Source organism: Oncorhynchus mykiss, chromosome 6, assembly GCF_057628025.1.
Source record: "Oncorhynchus mykiss isolate SJ-2025 chromosome 6, ASM5762802v1, whole genome shotgun sequence".
Taxonomy (NCBI): domain Eukaryota; kingdom Metazoa; phylum Chordata; class Actinopteri; order Salmoniformes; family Salmonidae; genus Oncorhynchus; species Oncorhynchus mykiss.
Genome location: NC_143027.1, coordinates 68,892,501 through 68,913,150, shown reverse-complemented (window position 1 = coordinate 68,913,150; position 20,650 = coordinate 68,892,501). Strand labels below are relative to the sequence as shown.

The window sequence follows — 20,650 nt, the reverse complement described above, 5'->3', positions numbered from 1 at the left end:
ATATAAACACAGTGTATATTAGCTACAAATGACATAATGCACACTGCCTGGAGACAATTATCTATGAATTGAGCTCTAGGAGACAGTAAATTAACAGATACAGGAGGTTGTGTAGGAATGCACTCCCTGCGATACTGTGGTCTAAGATGGCCATCGACAAAATACAAACTCATGTAGACAAGTCCTTGGCTCTAGCTGCCTCTCAGCTGTTCCGACTTGGTTGTAGCCCAGAAGAAAACAGTCAGTCAGTCAGTCAGTGAGCGTGGGTCATGAAACAGACTGTGCCCTTCCAGCAGGCCTGACCTTGAGTCTGGGGCCGCGGGGCCTGCCGGCAGCAAGGAAAGGCAAAATGAGCTGACATGCTACCATCTTACGGTGGGGGAAACAAATTAGATTTACCATTTCCACAAAAGAGCTTTCATTGGGTTTTCATTCAGCCTCTCATTGGGTCTGTGCCTCTCTGATTTGATCTCTCCCTCTCAGCGCTGCAGGAGATCGGCGGAGAATGTGGCCCACCACATTCCAGTCAGGTTCATTCTGCCGCTCGCTCATCTCCACCGGATGGACACGGACACTAAAAGTCCTCCAAACCACCGGCTCCCAAGCGGATCGCAGGACAATCAGTGGGAGTGGATAATGCCAGGGTTAGGATACACCAGATAAGCAGAGAGCAGCTACACTGCCCAAGAACACAGCCCAGCCAGCAGGCTCCCATTCAAGCAGAGTAAATAAACCAGTACTATGGTGGTGTTCTATCATAGCCCAGGGGAAATACCCCAGTGGGCTGAGAGAGACCGACATCCTCCATTGATAACTTGCATGTGGTCTCAGCGTGTGGCTCTATGGAGCACTGAGACACCATAGCTCTATGAAAGCAGCAGCATATGCAAACTGTTAGCCATACACCTCGATGAGCAATTAAAGAATATGAAAGGGACTTAACTCCTCCAGTACCTGTCTTATAGTGGGACATCTAGTAACTGCCATTTCATTCTGGGGGTCAGCTGTACTCAAACAACCTCTGCAACACTTTAACCTCATTTATCCAGGACTGACTGATGGGCGTTAGGCTAGGCTAATGTATTCCCTTCATTAAACCCACAGGGCGTCGACCAGACCCCGTTAAACAAGAGGATCAGAGAGCGCTGCACTGTGGCAGTAGATCAACCAATCCGCCTGAGATCTCTTTAGACATGGCTATGAGCTGCAGGTCAAAGGTTAATGTCAGAGTTACCCCTGAGTGCTCAATGTCCCACTAACAAGTGTCATGGGACCTGGATTAACTGCAGGACCAGAGGGCCTTTTAACGACTTGCTTTAATGGTGTAAGGTAGAATGTGTAGAGGCAATTCAAAGAAAACTGGGTCATGAAGACCAGATCTGAAGCGAAGAACACATCTAAAAGAATGATGCACACACGCTCTCTCTCTTTCTCTCTCTCGTACACACACATACACACGACAAAGGTAAGCGAAAACACCCACATGTAGGCTGGTGGCTAGTACACCGCTAGTGTGAACTGACAATGGAAGATCGGCAATGAACTTAATCTCCACTTTCATACCAGGGCAGGTATGTTAGCCTCTGCCCAGGCAGTGTTTGTAAGTGATCCATCCCTTTGTAGCGGTAGGAAAGCAGGCCAGCGATGCAGCAGATAAGGCGCTGCTCAGATGTCTGAAAGGATGTAGGGCAAGCCCAAGCTTATAACACCAGTCTGTCTTGAGCCCAGTCACATCTGCCTCTGACAAATACATATCCACCTAGATCTATCTGACACGTTCTTCTGGCATGTGATGTTGCTAGGGTAAAATCAAAGGATGCGGAAAATATCCCAATCTGAACATCTTCAGTGCGATCCTTTTGATGCAAAATGTTCTTTCCACGAGACAAGTGCATTTTGATCTATTTGCGCCACTGAAAAGGTGTATGAACATTTCTAAAAAGGTTGAAAATGATCCAGGAGACCATTTGGCGTCTCTCGTGTTGCAAAGACATCCCAGGGTCAGGAATCACACACAGATTGCTGCACCTGTACATAGCCCACCTATAATTTAGCCCAAACAACTACCTCTTTCCCTCCTGTATTTATTTTATTTATTTATTTAGCTCCTTTGCACCCCATTATTTTTATTTCTACTTTGCACATTCTTCCACTGCAAATCTACCATTCCAGTGTTTTACTTGCTATATTGTATTTACTTTGCCACCATGGCCTTTTTTTTGCCTTTACCTCCCTTCTCACCTCATTTGCTCACATTGTATATAGACTTGTTTATACTGTACTATTGACTGTATGTTTGTTTTACTCCATGTATAACTCTGTGTCGTTGTATGTGTCGAACTGCTTTGCTTTATCTTGGCCAGGTCGCAATTGTAAATGAGAACTTGTTCTCAACTTGCCTACCTGGTTAAATAAAGGTGAAATAAAAATAAATTAAATAAAATGGTGGCGTGTCGACTGGCCAGCAACGCAGGACAGCAGCAGTCCATCTCAGAGCCACAATGTGCTTATCTGACCTCCTCATTCAGAGAATGTGGAGGACATAAATGGTCAAGTCAACAGCCCAGTCAATCACATCCTCCGAGTGAGTGGGCCTTTGCAGACTGTGGGTTGCTGCTCCAATGGAGAGGGATCAAAGCCACGGTCATCCGGTCTGGTCTAGTCTGGGGGTCAAGGATGAAAGTGGGATTTTGGAGGTGCTGGAACCGCTGATGAAATCTCCTGAAGAAATGGTTTGTGAAGTCTTCTGTAATGGAGGAATGTACACAGACAGACTGACCATGTGAAAGCTATAATGCCTTACTGTTGTCAACTTGTGGAGGGCATCCACTTAAATTCGTGTAAATTAAGTGGTGGAGACAGGTTAAAGAAAGATTTTTAAGCCATGAGACAATTGAGACATGGATTGTGCATGTGTGCCATTCAGAGGGTGAATGGGCAAGACAAAAGATTTTCGTGCCTTTGAATGGATTATGGTAGTAGGTGCCAGGCACACAGGTTTGTGTCAAGGACTGCAGAGCTGCTGGGTTTTCACGCTCAACAGTTTCCCGTCTGTATCAAGAATGGTCCACCACCCAAAGGACATCTAGCCAACTTGACACTGCTTCCCACAACATGTCAACATGGGCCAGCATTCCTGTGGAAAGCATTCGATACCTTGTAGAGTCCATGCCCCGACAAAATTTCCCCCTTACACTAACTGGTTGTGCCACCTTTAGCTGCAACCAAATGCTTCCTGTAGTTGTTGATTTGTCTCTCATATCGCTGTAGAGGAATTTAGGCACACTCGTGCATGCAGAACTACTTTAACTCAGCGACATTTATGGGTTTTCAAGCATGAACTGCTCGTTTCAACTCCTGTCACATCTCAATTGGGATTAGGTCTGTACTTTGGCTAGGCCATTACAAAACTTCACATTTGATTGTATGTTTTGGATGATTGTCTTGACTTAATATTAGGAAAGCGTTCCGTATCTGTAACTCTGAAGGTAAGTGGAACTCTGTTATACTATGTTCCAGGCTTCCAGCCTAATAACCACTGGGGGTTCAACCAGCTGGCCGGAGTCCAGGTCAATTCCAACTCATTTCCTGATCCAATGGAAGCACAAAAACAAACAGAACATTACCAAGATTATCTATGACAATGTACTGTTTACATTTGACATTTTTAATCACTTATCCAGAGTGACTTACAGGAGCAAATAGGGTTAACCTGTTAGAGCTCTAGGGGCGCTATTTCATTTTTGGATAAAAAACGTTCCCGTTTTAAGCGCGATATTTTGTCACGAAAAGATGCTCGACTATGCATATTCTTGACAGTTTTGGAAAGAAAACACTGAAGTTTCAGAATCTGCAAAGATTTTGTCTGTAAGTGCCCCAGAACTCATTCTACAGGCGAAACCAAGATGATGCATCACCCAGGAATTAGCAGAATTTCTGAAGCTCTGTTTTCCATTCTCTCCTTATATGGCTGTGATTGCGCAACGAATGAGCCTACACTTTCTGTCGTTCGCCCAAGGTCTTAGCAGCATTGTGACGTATTTGTAGGCATATCATTGGAAGATTGACCATAAGAGACTACATTTTCCAAGTGTCCGCCTGGTGTCCTGCGTCGAATTCGGTGCGCAATTGCCAGCTGCTTCTACTTTACCATTTGATTCAGGGGAGAAAGCATGTGTCCAAGAACGATGTATCAATGAAGAGATATGTGAAAAACACCTTGATGATTGATTCTAAACAACGTTTGCCATGTTTTCAGTCGATATTATGGAGTTAATTTGGAAAAAAGTTTGCGTTTTGAGGACTGAATTTATGGATTTTTTTTGGTAGCCAAATGTGATGTATAAAACGGAGCTATTTCTAATACACAAGGAATCTTTTTGGAAAAACTGAGCATCTGCTATCTAACTGAGAGTATCCTCATTGAAAACATCAGAAGTTCTTCAAAGGTAAATTATTTTATTTGAAGGCTTTTATGTTTTTGTTAATGTTGCGTGCTGGATGCTAACGCTAATGCTAACGCTAATGCTAACGCTAAATGCTAACGCGAAATGCTAACGCTAGCTAGCTACTTTTACACAAATGATTGTTTTCCTATGGTTGAGAAGCATATTTTGAAAATCTGAGATGACAGTGTTGTTTACAAAAGGCTAAGCTTGAGAGATGGCATATTTATTTCATTTCATTTGCGATTTTCATAAATAGTTAACGTTGTGTTATGCTAATGAGCTTGCTGATAGATTTACACAATCCTGGATACAGGGGTTTTTTCATAGCTAAACGTGACGCAGAAAACGGAGCGATTTGTCCTAAACAAATAATCTTTCAGGAAAAACTGAACATTTGCTATCTGAGAGTCTCCTCATTGAAAACATCTGAAGTTCTTCAAAGGTAAATGATTTTATTTGAATGCTTTTCTGTTTTTTTGTGTAAATGTTGCCAGCTGAATGCTAATGCTAAATGCTACGTTAGCCATCAATACTGTTACACAAATGCTTGTTTTGCAATGGTTGAGAAGCATATTTTGAAAATCTGAGATGACAGTGTTGTTAACAAAAGGCTAAGCTTGAGAGCTAGCATATTTATTTCATTTCATTTGCGATTTTCATGAATAGTTAACGTTGCGTTATGGTAATGAGCTTGAGTCTGTATTCACGATCCCGGATCCGGGATGGGGAGATCAGAAAGGTTAAGTGTCCTGCTCAAGGGCACATTGACAGATGTTTCACCTAGTCGGCTTAGGGATTCGAACCAGCGACCTTTTGGTTACTGGCCCAATGCTCATAACCACTAGGCTACCTGCAGCCAAATTGAATTTCAATTGATTTGATTTCCTGCATTGCCTCAGCCTGGCATTGACATGGGATTGAACCCAACCTTGTGGTGTGGTTTCAGAGGTTGTTACTGAGCAGAGCTCTGCTGTAGGCTATACGAGGGGACTCAGATGAATTGGCCTATCAAAACACACTGAGCTCCACTCTAGCAGAACAAAGTGACGTCTCTCACTCACACAGGGGAGGAGGAGGGCATCTTTCATCATCAAGTCACAGTGAGATAAATTAACATCACAGAGCCTTAATATCCCCCTGACACGTCTCACTGACAGTCTGGACTGATCTGACACACTGGCAGACTCACTTACCATCAATCACAGACCAGAGGACAAAAACTCTACTTTATATTACTGCTGTAAAGTGTGCAGTTAAACGCCTTCCATAAAACAACCATCAATGATATATAATATAGATGAACTAAATGTACTTGCCTGGGATCAGACACTGACTCGTGTGAGTGGGTTGGCCTCCATCTTATATTTCATGAAAGAATACAGTGACACTCAACACAAAGACTCTGAATCGCACCGTGCTGGTATGATAAACTACAGTATGTAGAGAGGAGGTGCATCATCAGTAATAGATTACAGTTATCCCTTCAGTTTTATTCATCGGTTACTGTTCGTAATGAGATCAGCTCTGATCCAATCCCTGGACCATCTGTTACAGGCATGTTGAATAACAATGTTTATTAACCCTCTCGGAGTCTCACACACGTCTCATATTTGAGGTTAAAAATACAGTGCCTGCGGTTCCAGAATTTCTGCCATTTCCTGTGGCTAAAGATCTCTGCTTATGTGCTGGATTTTTTAAAAAGGTAGCTGCTGCCCGCTCGGGCCGCCTTAGTAGCTGCTGCCCGCTCGGGCCGCCTTAGTAGCTGCTGCCCGCTCGGGCCGCCTTAGTAGCTGCTGCCCGCTCGGGCCGCCTTAGTAGCTGCTGCCCGCTCGGGCCGCCTTAGTAGCTGCTGCCCGCTCGGGCCGCCTTAGTAGCTGCTGCCCGCTCGGGCCGCCTTAGTAGCTGCTGCCCGCTCGGGCCGCCTTAGTAGCTGCTGCCCGCTCGGGCCGCCTTAGTAGCTGCTGCCCGCTCGGGCCGCCTTAGTATCTGCTGCCCGCTCGGGCCGCCTTAGTAGCTGCTGCCCGCTCGGGCCGCCTTAGTAGCTGCTGCCTGCTCGGGCCACCTTCGTAGCTGCTGCTCGCTCGGGCCACCTTCGTAGCTGCTGCCCGCTCGGGCCGCCTTCGTAGCTGCTGCTTGCTCGGGCCGCCTTCGTAGCTGCTGCCCGCTCGGGCCGCCTTAGTAGCTGCTGCTCGCTCGGGCCGCCTTCGTAGCTGCTGCCCGCTCGGGCCGCCTTCGTAGCTGCTGCCCGCTCGGGCCGCCTTCGTAGCTGCTGCCCGCTCGGGCCGCCTTCGTAGCTGCTGCCCAGTGCTCTACTGCAGCTTCCAGGACATGTTCCAACTACTGCATTCCTTGCCTCAGTAGGATATTAAGCATAAGAGGGATTTAATGTTATTTTTATCAATAGGGCAGTTAGGCTACATGCAGCCATTTGCATTGTACACAAAATAAATGATCAATATGTTCATACAAACTTGCAGATTGCTTTTTGCGCCAATGCAAAACTCAAGTGGGCAGTTACATGCAGCCATTTAGGCAGCATATCAAACACAAGCAAGACATAGACACACAGTCTAATTAGTGATTTTAATGTTCCTGTTTCGCCATCATTGCCAACATCGGTTAAGCAGGTGGCAGACATGCAGTCAAAGTAGTAGTGTTCTTTTTCAGCAACTCTGGCTTGTGGCTACAATATGGCAGCAACTACAAAGATTAGCCTACATCATCACACAAAATGCTAATTGTTTTTGCTCCAATGCAATGTGTAGGGACTGCGTCCTGCTTGTGCAACTGTAATAGCCATTACAACAGACAGAAGGTTGTAGCCTTCCTAATGGCCTTGAATGTTCGCCGCAGGGTTTTTATTTCAGCTGTTCAGAACTATGAGGCAGAGGCTATCACCATGGTTCAGAAGAGAGTGAGTAAAAGAGAGAAATGTGAAGGGAGGTGGAGTGTGAGCCGCAACAACAGAGAGAAATGTGAAGGGAGGTGGAGTGTGAGCAGCAGCAACATAGAGAAATGTGAAGGGAGGTGGAGTGTGAGCAGCAGCAACATAGAGAAATGTGAAGGGAGGTGGAGTGTGAGCAGCAGCAACATAGAGAAATGTGAAGGGAGGTGGAGTGTGAGCAGCAGCAACATAGAGAAATGTGAAGGGAGGTGGAGTGTGAGCAGCAGCAACATAGAGAAATGTGAAGGGAGGTGGAGTGTGAGCAGCAGCAACATAGAGAAATGTGAAGGGAGGTGGAGTGTGAGCCGCAGCAACATAGAGAAATGTGAAGGGAGGTGGAGTGTGAGCAGCAGCAACATAGAGAAATGTGAAGGGAGGTGGAGTGTGAGCCGCAGCAACAGAGAAATGTGAAGGGAGGTGGAGTGTGAGCCGCAGCAACATAGAGAAATGTGAAGGGAGGTGGAGTGTGAGCAGCAGCAACAGAGAAATGTGAAGGGAGGTGGAGTGTGAGCCGCAGCAACATAGAGAAATGTGAAGGGAGGTGGAGTGTGAGCAGCAGCAACATAGAGAAATGTGAAGGGAGGTGGAGTGTGAGCAGCAGCAACAGAGAGAAATGTGAAGGGAGGTGGAGTGTGAGCAGCAGCAACAGAGAGAAATGTGAAGGGAGGTGGAGTGTGAGCAGCAGCAACATAGAGAAATGTGAAGGGAGGTGGAGTGTGAGCAGCAGCAACAGAGAGAAATGTGAAGGGAGGTGGAGTGTGAGCAGCAGCAACATAGAGAAATGTGAAGGGAGGTGGAGTGTGAGCCGCAGCAACATAGAGAAATGTGAAGGGAGGTGGAGTGTGAGCAGCAGCAACAGAGAAATGTGAAGGGAGGTGGAGTGTGAGCCGCAGCAACATAGAGAAATGTGAAGGGAGGTGGAGTGTGAGCAGCAGCAACATAGAGAAATGTGAAGGGAGGTGGAGTGTGAGCAGCAGCAACAGAGAGAAATGTGAAGGGAGGTGGAGTGTGAGCAGCAGCAACAGAGAGAAATGTGAAGGGAGGTGGAGTGTGAGCAGCAGCAACATAGAGAAATGTGAAGGGAGGTGGAGTGTGAGCAGCAGCAACAGAGAGAAATGTGAAGGGAGGTGGAGTGTGAGCAGCAGCAACATAGAGAAATGTGAAGGGAGGTGGAGTGTGAGCAGCAGCAACATAGAGAAATGTGAAGGGAGGTGGAGTGTGAGCAGCAGCAACAGAGAAATGTGAAGGGAGGTGGAGTGTGAGCAGCAGCAACATAGAGAAATGTGAAGGGAGGTGGAGTGTGAGCTGCAGCAACATAGAGAAATGTGAAGGGAGGTGGAGTGTGAGCTGCAGCAACATAGAAAACATGTGTGGGTAAAATCCATAGGTTTTCAAGAGGGGCGGGGACCAAAACACTATTCGCAGCCACAGCATTAATAATATCCTCTGAATCTTTGACTAATTGTGTAACAATGCTCTGCAGTCTCTACACAATGGTGATATTTATCTAGAGGGATAAGAGCAACAAAAAGCCATGTCAATAAGTTGAACACAACAGGCAATATCTGATTACAGACACACATGTCTGGAGAGAAGACTCAGACTTACACACAGCTACAGCTGGCAGCCAGCCCAAAGCTAACCATTAGATTAGCATTCATTCAAAGAACAGACAGCCCTACTAGCATCACATCACTGTGTGGAGGAAACACATTCTACTCGAAGACTCAAACACGGGCTCAACTGAAAGCAGGCAGGCAGTGTCTAGGCACTACGGTAAACCCATAGGGTAATACCTCACCAAAGTCACTTTGAAACATTAGACTAACTCTGAGTAATTGCTCTACTGTAGTCTGGAACATGGGCACAAATCTTGGATCAGCGCCCCAAATCCTAGGCTAGAACTCAAAACTGACATTGAATTAGTCCAAGTGCTAATTTTACTTTTATGTGATGACGATGGGTCAATTGTCTTCGTCCTTGCTTTAATTGACAACTGCAGTAGGTCAAATAATCCATCTCCGTCAGACCGCTAGCTGGCCGTTCCTCCTGGCAGAATTCACCATTAGGCACGGATCTAGGATGAGCTTGCCATGCCCAAAACCTCACCCGTAGGGGGAAAACTCAAAAACAAACCTAAGCTCAGTGTGAAGGGGCAACTCCATCCTTCCTTTGTCTGGGCTGCAGCAGAGCAAGAAATGAGGCTGGTCCCTGAGGAGCTGCAAGTCAGCCTGACCAGAACTACTGGAGCAGAGACAAGGCCATCTCCATCGCCAGTCTTAACACCACTGACAAAGCCAGTTTTCAACTGAGCTGGCCAGAAAGTAATAGATAAAGGTAAACTGAGGAAAGGATACTGAAGACGGTGTTGGAATGATAAACTCGGAGAGAAACAAGACAAACTTCCCAGAAGTTTGGACCAACTTAACCTAAGGGCATATTAAAATAAAACAGGAAAGCTGATTTCCATGGTAAGGTAAAACAACATTATCATTGTGCTGTGAAAATGCTGATTTTGCTTTCTCCTTAGCTGGAACTCATATTTCATAGCTATCAGTTTCGATAGAACATGGCTCCCATACTGGTGTGGAACTAGAGGGCTGAAACCAAAAGGCAACAGTTTGATGAACTTTCGGGATGATGCAGCCAATTTGGTGCTCACATCCCCATGGCAACCAGCTGCCTCCTGAAAGGTCTTACATTAGCATAATAAATGTTTATACGAGGGGGAAAACCACAGGTGGAACTTCCATGAAGACAATATTTCAAACGGAGCCTGAAAAGGAGACATAATGGAATAAACAAATTAACGACACAAATATTTTTATGTGGGAAAAACTACAGGTGGAACTTTAGAGGTTTCCTACAGATCAGAAACAGTGCTAACAGCCATTACGTCCTTTCAGGTCATACATAAAGTTAGACCTATTATCGTTGCGTAACATACTGAAATTTTTAATGATGCCAAAAGCAGTGCCCTACATAGGGAATAGGGTTCCATTTGAGCCTGGGCTGTAGTTCGTCTTTGTGTGAGAGCTCTTTCTTCTCTCTCAGATGGCATATTGGGCTATTGATAGCTTGGCAAGGCGCTCCTTCCACTCGCTCTGATTTTCCTAACTTGAATTAATTACTGAGAAGAAAATCATTTGTGCTCTCTGAGGCTGGGCCAGTGGCCCCAGCTGATCATTAGGCTCTCTGCTCACTGCCTGCCTGCCGGGCCTCTGCCTCGAGGTAAATCTGGACAACTGCTCCGGCCCCGCTCCTACTTAATCAGCTGACTAATGAGTTGACCTACAGGACAAAAGGTCTCTCAGTGTTTATGGAACAGAGGCAGAGGGGGAATACAAAGCAAACATCTTGTGTAACTAATCTGAGACGCTGTAAAATGAATCAACCTGGGTTGTTCTGTGGAGTGCTCCTGATAAATAGAGCCTTCCTCCCAACACTGACGACCGGTCACATTAGGAAGAGGGATTTAATGTTCCAAAGAAATGATGGGCTGTAATGAAGAACAAGCGTTCTCCTCCTCTAACTGATAGCAATATTTGATAAGTCAGAATGCAAACTTATAACATCAATTTAACTAATTTACTTGGCCCCTGCAGCCTTGGCACAGACACAAACATGTGTGTACTAGACATTTCAAGCTGTGTGTACACAACCTGACATGTGACAGTGATACAGCGGAAACTGAAAGCAAATACTACACACAAACACACATGCCTCCTGTTACAGAGCAAGAGCTCTTTCTGTCTTGCACTAACAGACACAGAGCGCTGGCACCCTGGAGGCCTGAGAAAAGGTGGTCAGATGATGATCACAAACACTTACTGCTACCAGCAATATCCCCAATGTTCACCCTATATACAGCTACATTACTGTGTGTGTACAACTACAGTACAGTTAATCTAAGTTTTTTGTCCTTGACGGTATCTTACAGCAAGCCAACTTAATGTAATGCAATATTCAAAGTGGCACATTCAAATGAGCCAACTCCCTGGCTCTTTTTAATTAAAATATTAATAACATGATATCAGCCATAGTACAGCAGTTACAGCAACGCGTGATAAAATCAACTTCCTCCAGAATGTAAAAAAAATACCTCAAGTCTACTTCCCACTGCTTTACCAAAATATCTCAAACAACAGAAAAGCCTCCGTTGGCTAAATCAATAACAAAATAACCTCAGTTCAAATCTTGTGGAGATTATCACGCGCTATACCTAGCTGTAAAGCCTGCCACTCCCAGCTATGGAAGGGTATCTGGGAAACATTCAATACATAAAAAGAAAACTCCCCCAATTCCAATTTTAGCTCGCAGCAGAGGCCCCTAGAGAGACTGATCCTCCTGTTCTAAGACAGTAAGGCTGCAGACCCACAGGGCCAGATCACATGTTGACTTGAGAAACACGGGGCTGAATGGCCACATTGCTGCAGAGGAGCGTTCCTCATGCAGGGGAAGAAAGGAAGCTTTATGGAGGTGAACAGAACTGGGCTTTCTGCAGAGAACAGACCCTTACACAGCCTTACAGAGCTCCAGCTTGCCCACATGGTGTTTACACACACGCCTACACAAACCCCACGCAGTTACACACACACACACACACACACACACACACCTCAGTCCTGCCACGGGGAAGCGAGGCAGAGCTGGGTGGCTGCAGATAAGGGCTGGGGTGAGCTAGGCAGGGAGGAGAAGACAAGCCAGGAGGATTCTCAGTCCAAAGGCATTTACTCCACTGCGTGTGTGGGATAGGGGAATCAACTGTCTGTTAGCTGTATGTATGCTGGGGGAATCATGATGTGTGTGTGTGTGTGTGTGGTCAGTGGCAGAGCTCCATTGGCGTTAGCTCTTACTCCGCCGTTTCACTTTCTCTCTTTGACAGCAGGAGGCTCAAGACCTATGGCTATACACACTAGCGTAGGAAGTAATGTACTCTGTCATTTTACTTGAGGCCATCTCCATCTCTCCTTAAACCAGTCTGGCCTCCATGTGGACAGTGCCTGCTCCAGACCATGCAGTCTCAGTTGGAGACCTTTGATTTCCACCAGCGTCTAACTATAACCTTTGTCTGTCATCACCAACCATGGTCAGCCTCAAGATAAAAAATGTTAAAAAAGGGTATTTGGCTAGCAGCCCGAAACCAGCAGATTACGGAAAATCACAATTTAAAAGTCAGAAAGGGGAAGCACGCAGGGGAGCGAAACGAGGGGAGCAGGCCTTTCCAGAGCCAGGAGATTTGTTGTATTTCGTTAACACTGATGAAATTAAATCGATCAATTCAGGGCAGCAGGGAAGACATCGGGGCAGTAGTAAACAAGTCTTAATGCCATCTGCTCAGGCCACTGCAGTAAAGCTGCTTTCTTCACAAATTCACTTAATCCCAGGAGATTTACTCCACTTAACTAGGCCACAGAAATGCCCTGGTAGCAGCTGGGTGATTTAAGACTCTAAAGCACATGTGCTTGCTCTCGATTGGGGGGAGACCCAAAACCCATTGAGATGTTCTCCGGCCCTCTAAGAGTCTACTACTTCAATCGGTCTCCCGAGTTATTAAAATATCTCAACTGTCACATTCAACATATTCATTGAGTGCATTTCCCTTTCCAGTCAGAGAAGCTCTGCTCTAACAGTAGTGGGTAGCCCAACACCTGACAGACCTGGACCCAAGCCAGAGTGATGGTGACCATAACTCACTCCATTACACCACCACCACTTTTGGCTTTGTCTCGCTCCCTCTCTCAGCTGACTGCATGAGAAAATACAGTGTTTTTAATCAGGACATCACAATGAAACAGCCTATTCATGTAGAGGCGTGACGTTTCCTGTGTCCTACACATCTCTCCTCTCAGAACTGAATCATTATGTGGCATTGGCACACGACGTGACTCGTATTTTTCCATGATAATCATGCATTGATGTCAATGGTAGATTTGAATAAAGAATCAAGTTAGGCACGGGGAGATCAAATTCTGCTGTCATTGAAACAGTGTCTTTTTTAAATCAGTGTCTTACCGGTTGTCGTTGAGTTGTGTGTATCGTGGCTGAGGGTCTGGATCTCCATCGTTCACATCATAGCTGGCGTCTGGGTCCTACAGGCAGACAGGGACAATCAGAATCACTCATCTATGATAAGAGGAGCAAAAGTCTAGGGGTGAATACCAATAGTCCAAAATGGCCTCCTCTCCTCATCAACATGGATCATGGAAAGGACGCCACCTTAAACTATTGAGATGCAGCAGCCCCAGCTTTGAAGCCAGGGGTAAGATGACGGTGATACTCACATAGTTTGATATAAGGTCTGGGTGGTTCTTCTCTATACCATCGTCCAGGATGGACACCACCACTCCCTTCCCAGTGTAGCCCAGCTCCCATGCACCTTTGGCATTCAGGTCACGATGATTAGTATTGTACTGTAGAGTAGAAAACACCAAAACCAGTCAATAGAGTCTAAACACGCAAGCGAGATGACGAAAATTATGAAACTTTGCATTATCAAATTAAGCAATATACCTCAAACCCCTGAGGTGCCTTATTGCTATTATAAACTTGTTACCAACGTAATTAGAGCAGGAAAATTTGTTTATGTTTTGTCATACCAGTGGTGTACGGTCTGATATATCACGGCTGTTAGCCAATCAGCATTCAGGGCTCGAACCACCAAGTTTATAAATTGTTTTTAGACTATGAAATAAAAAATATATACAGCGAATATATACAGCGATCGTCACCAAACAGAAATATATAGATGAGTGTTTTCCGGTCACAACTTGCAGACTTGTTTACGTGCTCCTGTGCGTTTTGTTGCCAAACTTACTTTGCTACCTGACAACTTTATTGTTTTTACTTTTTCCCCCTCACTCAACTTTTTTTTCATTCAACTTTTTCACTCCGGATGTTTTATCTGGACATGGTTCGTCAGGACTTCCAACAGTTGAAGCTAAGTAGTAACATTAACATGATGCCTTCTAATTGCAGTCGCTGTACTCATAATTTACAGGAGAACGATCGCCTTGCGGCGAGGATAGCTGTGCTGCAAGCCCAGCTTCAGACGCAAGCGTTAGGCAACGGTAATTTCAGTGTAGGAAAGGATGAAACAGCGTCTAAGCCACCAGTAAGTACAGATAGTAACGTTACTATAAATCCCCTCACACGGTCCCCGCAGCCGGACAACTTTCTCATGGCTTCTGGAGGGAAATGCTGTAGGAATGCTCAACCGGTGTCGCTCATTCAGCCGACAGAAACTTTCAACCTGTTCTCCCCATTAAGCAGCGAGTCGGAGTCAGAGGTCGAGCCTTCTCTGGTCTCTACTCCTCCTGTTACGGGGTCTGAGACGCCGAAGGCTCCCACCATTAGCATCCAGCGATCACACACTGTTTACCAGGGGAAGGTCTACCGACATTAAGGCTAATCTGAAGATGGTGCTGGCTAAAGCTAAAACTGGCGAGTGTAGAGATATTGTTATCCATGTCGGCACCAACAATGTTAGGATGAAAGAGTCAGAGGTCACCAAGCGCAACATAGCTTCAGCGTGTAAATCAGCTAGAAAGATGTGTCGGCATCGAGTAATTGTCTCTGGCCCCCTCCTATTATACTTAAAACGAATCATCCAGCGATCACACACTGTTTACCAGGGGAAGGTCTACCGACATTAAGGCTAATCTGAAGATGGTGCTGGCTAAAGCTAAAACTGGCGAGTGTAGAGATATTGTTATCCATGTCGGCACCAACAATGTTAGGATGAAAGAGTCAGAGGTCACCAAGCGCAACATAGCTTCAGCGTGTAAATCAGCTAGAAAGATGTGTCGGCATCGAGTAATTGTCTCTGGCCCCCTCCCAGTTAGGGGGAGTGATGAGCTCTACAGCAGAGTCTCACAACTCAATCGCTGGTTGAAAACTGTTTTCTGCCCCTCCCAATTTGTAGATAATTGGCCTTCCTTCTGGGACTCACCCACAAACAGGACCAAGCCTGGCCTGTTGAGGAGTGACTGACTCCATCCAAGCTGGAGGGGTGCTCTCATCTTATCTACAAAACATAGAGCCCTGTCTAACTCCGCTAGCTCTACAATGAAATAGGGTGCAGGCCAGGCAGCAGGCTGTTAGCCAGTCTGCCACAAGCACAGTCAGTGTAGTCAGCTCAGCTATCCCCATTGAGACCGTGTCTGTGCCTTGACCTAGGTTGGGCAAAACTAAACTAAGACCTCCTCCATTCCTGCCATTATTGAAAGAGATAGTGATACCTCACATCTCAAAATAAGGCTACTTAATGTTAGATCCCTCAATTCAAAGGCAGTTATAGACAATTAATTAATCACTGATCATAATCTCCTATAGGAATTCAGGGAACTCCGTGAGGAACGCTGTATATGGCCCAGGAGGCCTGTAAAACAGTAGCAATAAAAAGTGATTGGGTAGGCAGCATAGATTTCATGACTAGAAGCTCAAAAAATATGAAAACGTTGGGGGTTTTATTGTAAATTTAAATTTGCTATCGTAAATGTTATGGGGATATGGTCACCTTGTAGTCATAGCAGATAATATTCTAATTTTTGGTGACTTCAATATTCACATGGAAAAGTCCACAGACCCACTCCAAAAGGCTTTCGGTGGGTTTTGTCCAACATGTCTCTGGACCTACTCACTGCCACAGTCATACTCTGGACCTAGTTTTGTCCCATGGAATAAATGTTGTGGATCTTAATGTTTTTCCTCATAACCCTGGACAACCATTTTATTACTTTTGCAATTGCAATAAATAATCTGCTCAGACCCCAACCAAGGAGCATCAAAAGTCATGCTATAAATTCTCAGACAACACAAAGATTCCTTGACGTCCTTCCAGACTCCCTCTGCCTACCCAAGGACGTCAGAGGACAAAAATCAGCCAACCACCTAACGGAGGTACTCAATTTAACATTGTGCAATACCCTAGATGCAGTTGCACCCCTAAAAACATTTGTCATAAGAAACTAGCTCCCTGGTATACAGAAAATACCCAAGCTCTGAAGCAAGCTTGGGAAAATTGGAACGGAAATGGCACCACAGCTTGGAAAGACAGTACCGTGCAGTATTGAAGAGCCCTCACTGCTGCTCAATCATCCTATTTTTCCAACTTAATTGAGGAAAATAAGAACAATCCAAAATTTATTTTTGATACATTTTTGATGCAAAGCTAACTAAAAAGCAGCATTCCCCAAGAGTGGATGGCTTTCACTTCAGCAGTAATAAATTCATTAACTTCTTTGAGGAAAAGATCATGATCATTAGAAAGCAAATTACGGACTCCTCTTTAAATCTGCATATTCCTCCAAAGCTCAGTTGTCCTGAGTCTGCACAACTCTGCCAGGACCTAGGATAAAGAGAGACACTCAAGTGTTTTAGTACTATATCTCTTGACACTGATGAAAATAATCATGGCCTCTAAACCTTCAAGCTGCATACTGGATCCTATTCCAACTAAACAACTGAGAGAGCTGCTTCCTGTGCTTGGCCCTCCTATGTTGAACATAATAAACGGCTCTCTATCCACCGGATGTGTACCAAACTCACTAAAAGTGGCCGTAATAAAGCCTCTCTTGAAAAAGCCAAACCTCAACGCAGAAAATATATATTTTTAAACTAATCGGCCTATATCGAATCTTCCATTCCTCGCTAAAATTTTAGAAAAAGCTGTTGCGCAGCAACTCACTGCCTTCCTGAAGACAAACAATGTATACAAAATGCTTCAGTCTGGTTTTAGACCCCATCATAGCACTGAGACTGCACTTGTGAAGGTGGTAAATGGCCTTTTAATGGCGTCAGACCGAGGCTCTGCATCTGTCCTCGTGCTCCTAGACCTTAGTGCTGTTTTTGATGCCATCAATCACCACATTCTTCTGGAGAGATTGGAAATCCAAATTGGTCTACACGGACAAGTTCTGGCCTGGTTTAGATCTTACCTGTCGGAAAGATATCAATTTGTCTCTGTGAATGGTTTGTCCTCTGACAAATCAACTGTAAATGCCGGTGTTCCTCAAGGTTCCGTTTTAGGACCACTATTGTTTTCACTATATATTTTACCTCTTGGGGATGTCATTCGAAAACATGATGTTAACCTTCACTGCTATGCGCATGACACACAACTGTACATTTCAATGAAACATGGTGAAGCCCCAAAATTGCCCTTGCTCGAAGCCTGTGTTTCAGACATAAGGAAGTGGATGGCTGCAAACTTTCTACTTTTAAATCCGGACAAAACAGAGATGCTTGTTCTAGATCCCAAGAAACAAAGAGATCTGAATCTGACAATTAATCTTAATGGTTGTACAGTCGTCTCAACTAAAACTGTAAAGTGAAGGACCTCGGCATTACTCTGGACCCCGACCTCTCTTTTGATGAACATATCAAGACTGTTTCAAGAACAGCTTTTTTCCATCTACGTAACATTGCGAAAATCAGAAACTTTCTGTCCAAAAATGATGCAGAAAAATAAAACCATGCTTTTGTTACTACTACGTTAGAATACTGCAATGCTCTACTTTCCGGCTACCCGGATAAAGCACTAAATGAACTTCAGTTAGTGCTAAATACGTCTGCTAGAATCCTGGCTAGAACCAAACAATTTGATCATATTACTCCAGTGCTAGCCTCCCTACACTGTTAAGGCAAGGGCTGATTTCAAGGTTTTACTGCTAACCTACAAAGCATTACATGGGCTTGCTCCTACCCATATTTCCAATTTGGTCCTGCCGTACATACCTACACGTACGCTACGGTCACAAGACGCAGGCCTCCTAATTGTCCCTAGAATTTCTAAGCAAGCAGCTGGAAGCAGGGTTTCTCCTGTAGAGCTCCATTTTTATGGAATGGTCTGCCTACCCATGTGAGAGACGCAGACTCGGTCTCACCCTTTAAGTCTTTACTGAAGACTCATCTCTTCAGTAGGTCATATGATTGAGTGTAGTCTGGCCCAGGAGTGTAAAGATAACGGAAAGGCTCTGTAGCAACGAACCGCCGTTGCTGTCTCTGCCTGGCTGGTTCCCCTCTCTCCACTGGGATTCTGGGCCTCTAACACTATTACAGGGGCTGAGTCACTGGCTTACTGGTGCTCTTCCATGCCGTCCCTAGGAGGGGTGCGTCACTGACATGGTCTTCCTGTCTGGGTTGGCGCCCCCCCTTCGGTTGTGCCATGGCGGAGATCTTTTTGGGCTATACTCGACCTTGTCTCAGGATGATAAATTGGTGGTTGAAGATAACCCTCTAGTGATGTGGGGGCTGTGCTTTGGCAAAGTGGGTGGGGTTATATCCTGCCGGTTTGGCCCTGTCCGGGGGTATCATCGGATGGGGCCACAGTGTCTCCTGACCCCTCCTGTCTCAGCCTCCAGCATTTGTGCTGCAGTAGTTTGTGTGGGGGGCTAGGGTCAGTCTGTTATATCTGGAGTATTTCACCGGTGTCCTGTGTGAATTTAAGTCTCTCTCTCTCTCTCTCGACATGAGCCCTAGGACCATGCCTCAGGACTACCTGGCATGATGACTCCTTGCTGTCCCCAGTCCACCTGGCCGTGCTGCTGCTCCAGTTTCAACTGATCTGCCTGCGGCTATGGAACCCGGACGTGCTACCTGTCCCCAGGCCTGATGTTTTCAACTCTCTAGAGACAGCAGGAGTGGTAGAGATACTCTCAATGATTGGCTATGAAAAGCCAACTGACATTTACTCCTGAGGTGCTGACCTGTTGCACCCTCGACAACTACTGTGATTATTATTATTAGATCCTGCTGGTCATTTATGAACATTTGAACATCGTGGCCATGTTCTGTTATAATCTCCACCCAGCACAGTCAGAAGAGGACTGGCCACCCCTCATAGCCTGGTTCCTCTCTAGGTTTCTTCCTAGGTGTTGGCCTTTCTAGGGAGTTTTTCCCAGCCACCGTGCTTCTACACCTGCATAGCTTGCTGTTTGGTGTTTTAGACTGGGTTTCTGTACAGCACTTTGAGATATCAGCTGATGTAAGATTTGTTTGGGTGATGTGGCCCATGAGAAATGTGTCAGGCTGCATTAGACATCAATCATAACAGAAAATGGCAAAATCCCCATGGGAGGCAGACTGCATCCTGTGGCACCAGATAGGCTTACAACCTCCTGTGGCACTAGGCAGACAAAAGACATAGACAGATAGGTAGGCAGACTCGTCACTCAGCATGTAGCATCAGTCCCAGACCAGACAGACCAGACTCAGCATACATCTCTCAGAGCCACCCCCTGAGTGTCTGTTCGTGGACAACCAGCTAGCAGGGTAATGGTACAGAGAGACTTCTACACAGGCCTTTTGGTATTCTCTCCTTATCATACTTGACCTTTGGTCAAACACCATGTTTGATGCCTTGCCGTTCTCACACAGCCATTTCTCTAGAATGCTGCCGCAATTTAATGTAATTTGTCTGAAAAGTGCCCTCCTACTATTTTCCTCTCATCCAAACCCTTCAGTGTCAGATACCAAGGCCTTTAGTGTCAGATAACCATGGCCAAAGCTTTGATCTGTGTAGATTCATCTCACTCAGAAAATCCTGCTCAAATCTGACTCAAAAGTGGAAATTACCATGAAAATTATCCAGGTTATTGTAATGGTCTTGGACATTGGCATTTGTATTTTTCCTATACCTAAATTGACCATTCTTACTGCATTAAATATTGGCACATGAACAAATTTTCCTGCCTTTGAAATCTCACACTGTGCTTTGAGATTTTTCCATCATTTATCCAGTGATATGAGCTGCTGTCATACATATAAATAAGCAGAGGACGTAGCAGCAGAGTCTATCCATGTCCTTATCATAGAGACAGTGTAAACTGACTACACAGATACTATCTGCCACCGAGAACCACCTGGGCTGAGACTCTCAGACTAGGCTCTCAGACTAGGCTCTCAGACTAGGCTTTCAGACTAGGCTCTCAGACAGCAGCACCCCATCTAGAACACTGTTTTGCCTGACTGCACCCTTGTTACATGCACACTACACCCTTAAAACACCACAACATTATTACACCTTTGCTACAGCTACATCCTCCCACTAAACCTAAATACTGCATACTCTCTACTCCTCGTACCTCACTCCACAGTAGCCTTACTAAACCCACTCTACGCACACTGACAGCAAGCAGCACCAGCTATACCTCTCCATACTTCTCCATCGCAGGGCCCCGGGTTCCCCGCCTGCCTCTGTAGCGTGATTGTAAACTGCTTAAGTCAAATCAGAGTGCCTGGAGAGTTAGCTAGCGAT

General features: G+C 45.4%; 1 protein-coding gene across 3 annotated transcripts in view; it reads right to left on the bottom strand.

Moving 5' to 3' along the window:
* LOC110526458 (furin-1) overlaps window positions 1–20,650 on the bottom strand; it is a 101,264-nt gene that overhangs the window by 18,129 nt on the left and 62,485 nt on the right. For all 3 annotated transcript variants that reach the window (XM_036980845.2, XM_036980844.2, XM_090238726.1), the window contains 2 exons: window positions 13,677–13,805; window positions 13,408–13,484 (listed from right to left, as the gene is read on the bottom strand). In XM_036980845.2, the coding sequence (XP_036836740.2) occupies window positions 13,408–13,484; window positions 13,677–13,805 (206 nt within the window). The remainder of the gene's footprint in view (window positions 1–13,407; window positions 13,485–13,676; window positions 13,806–20,650) is intronic.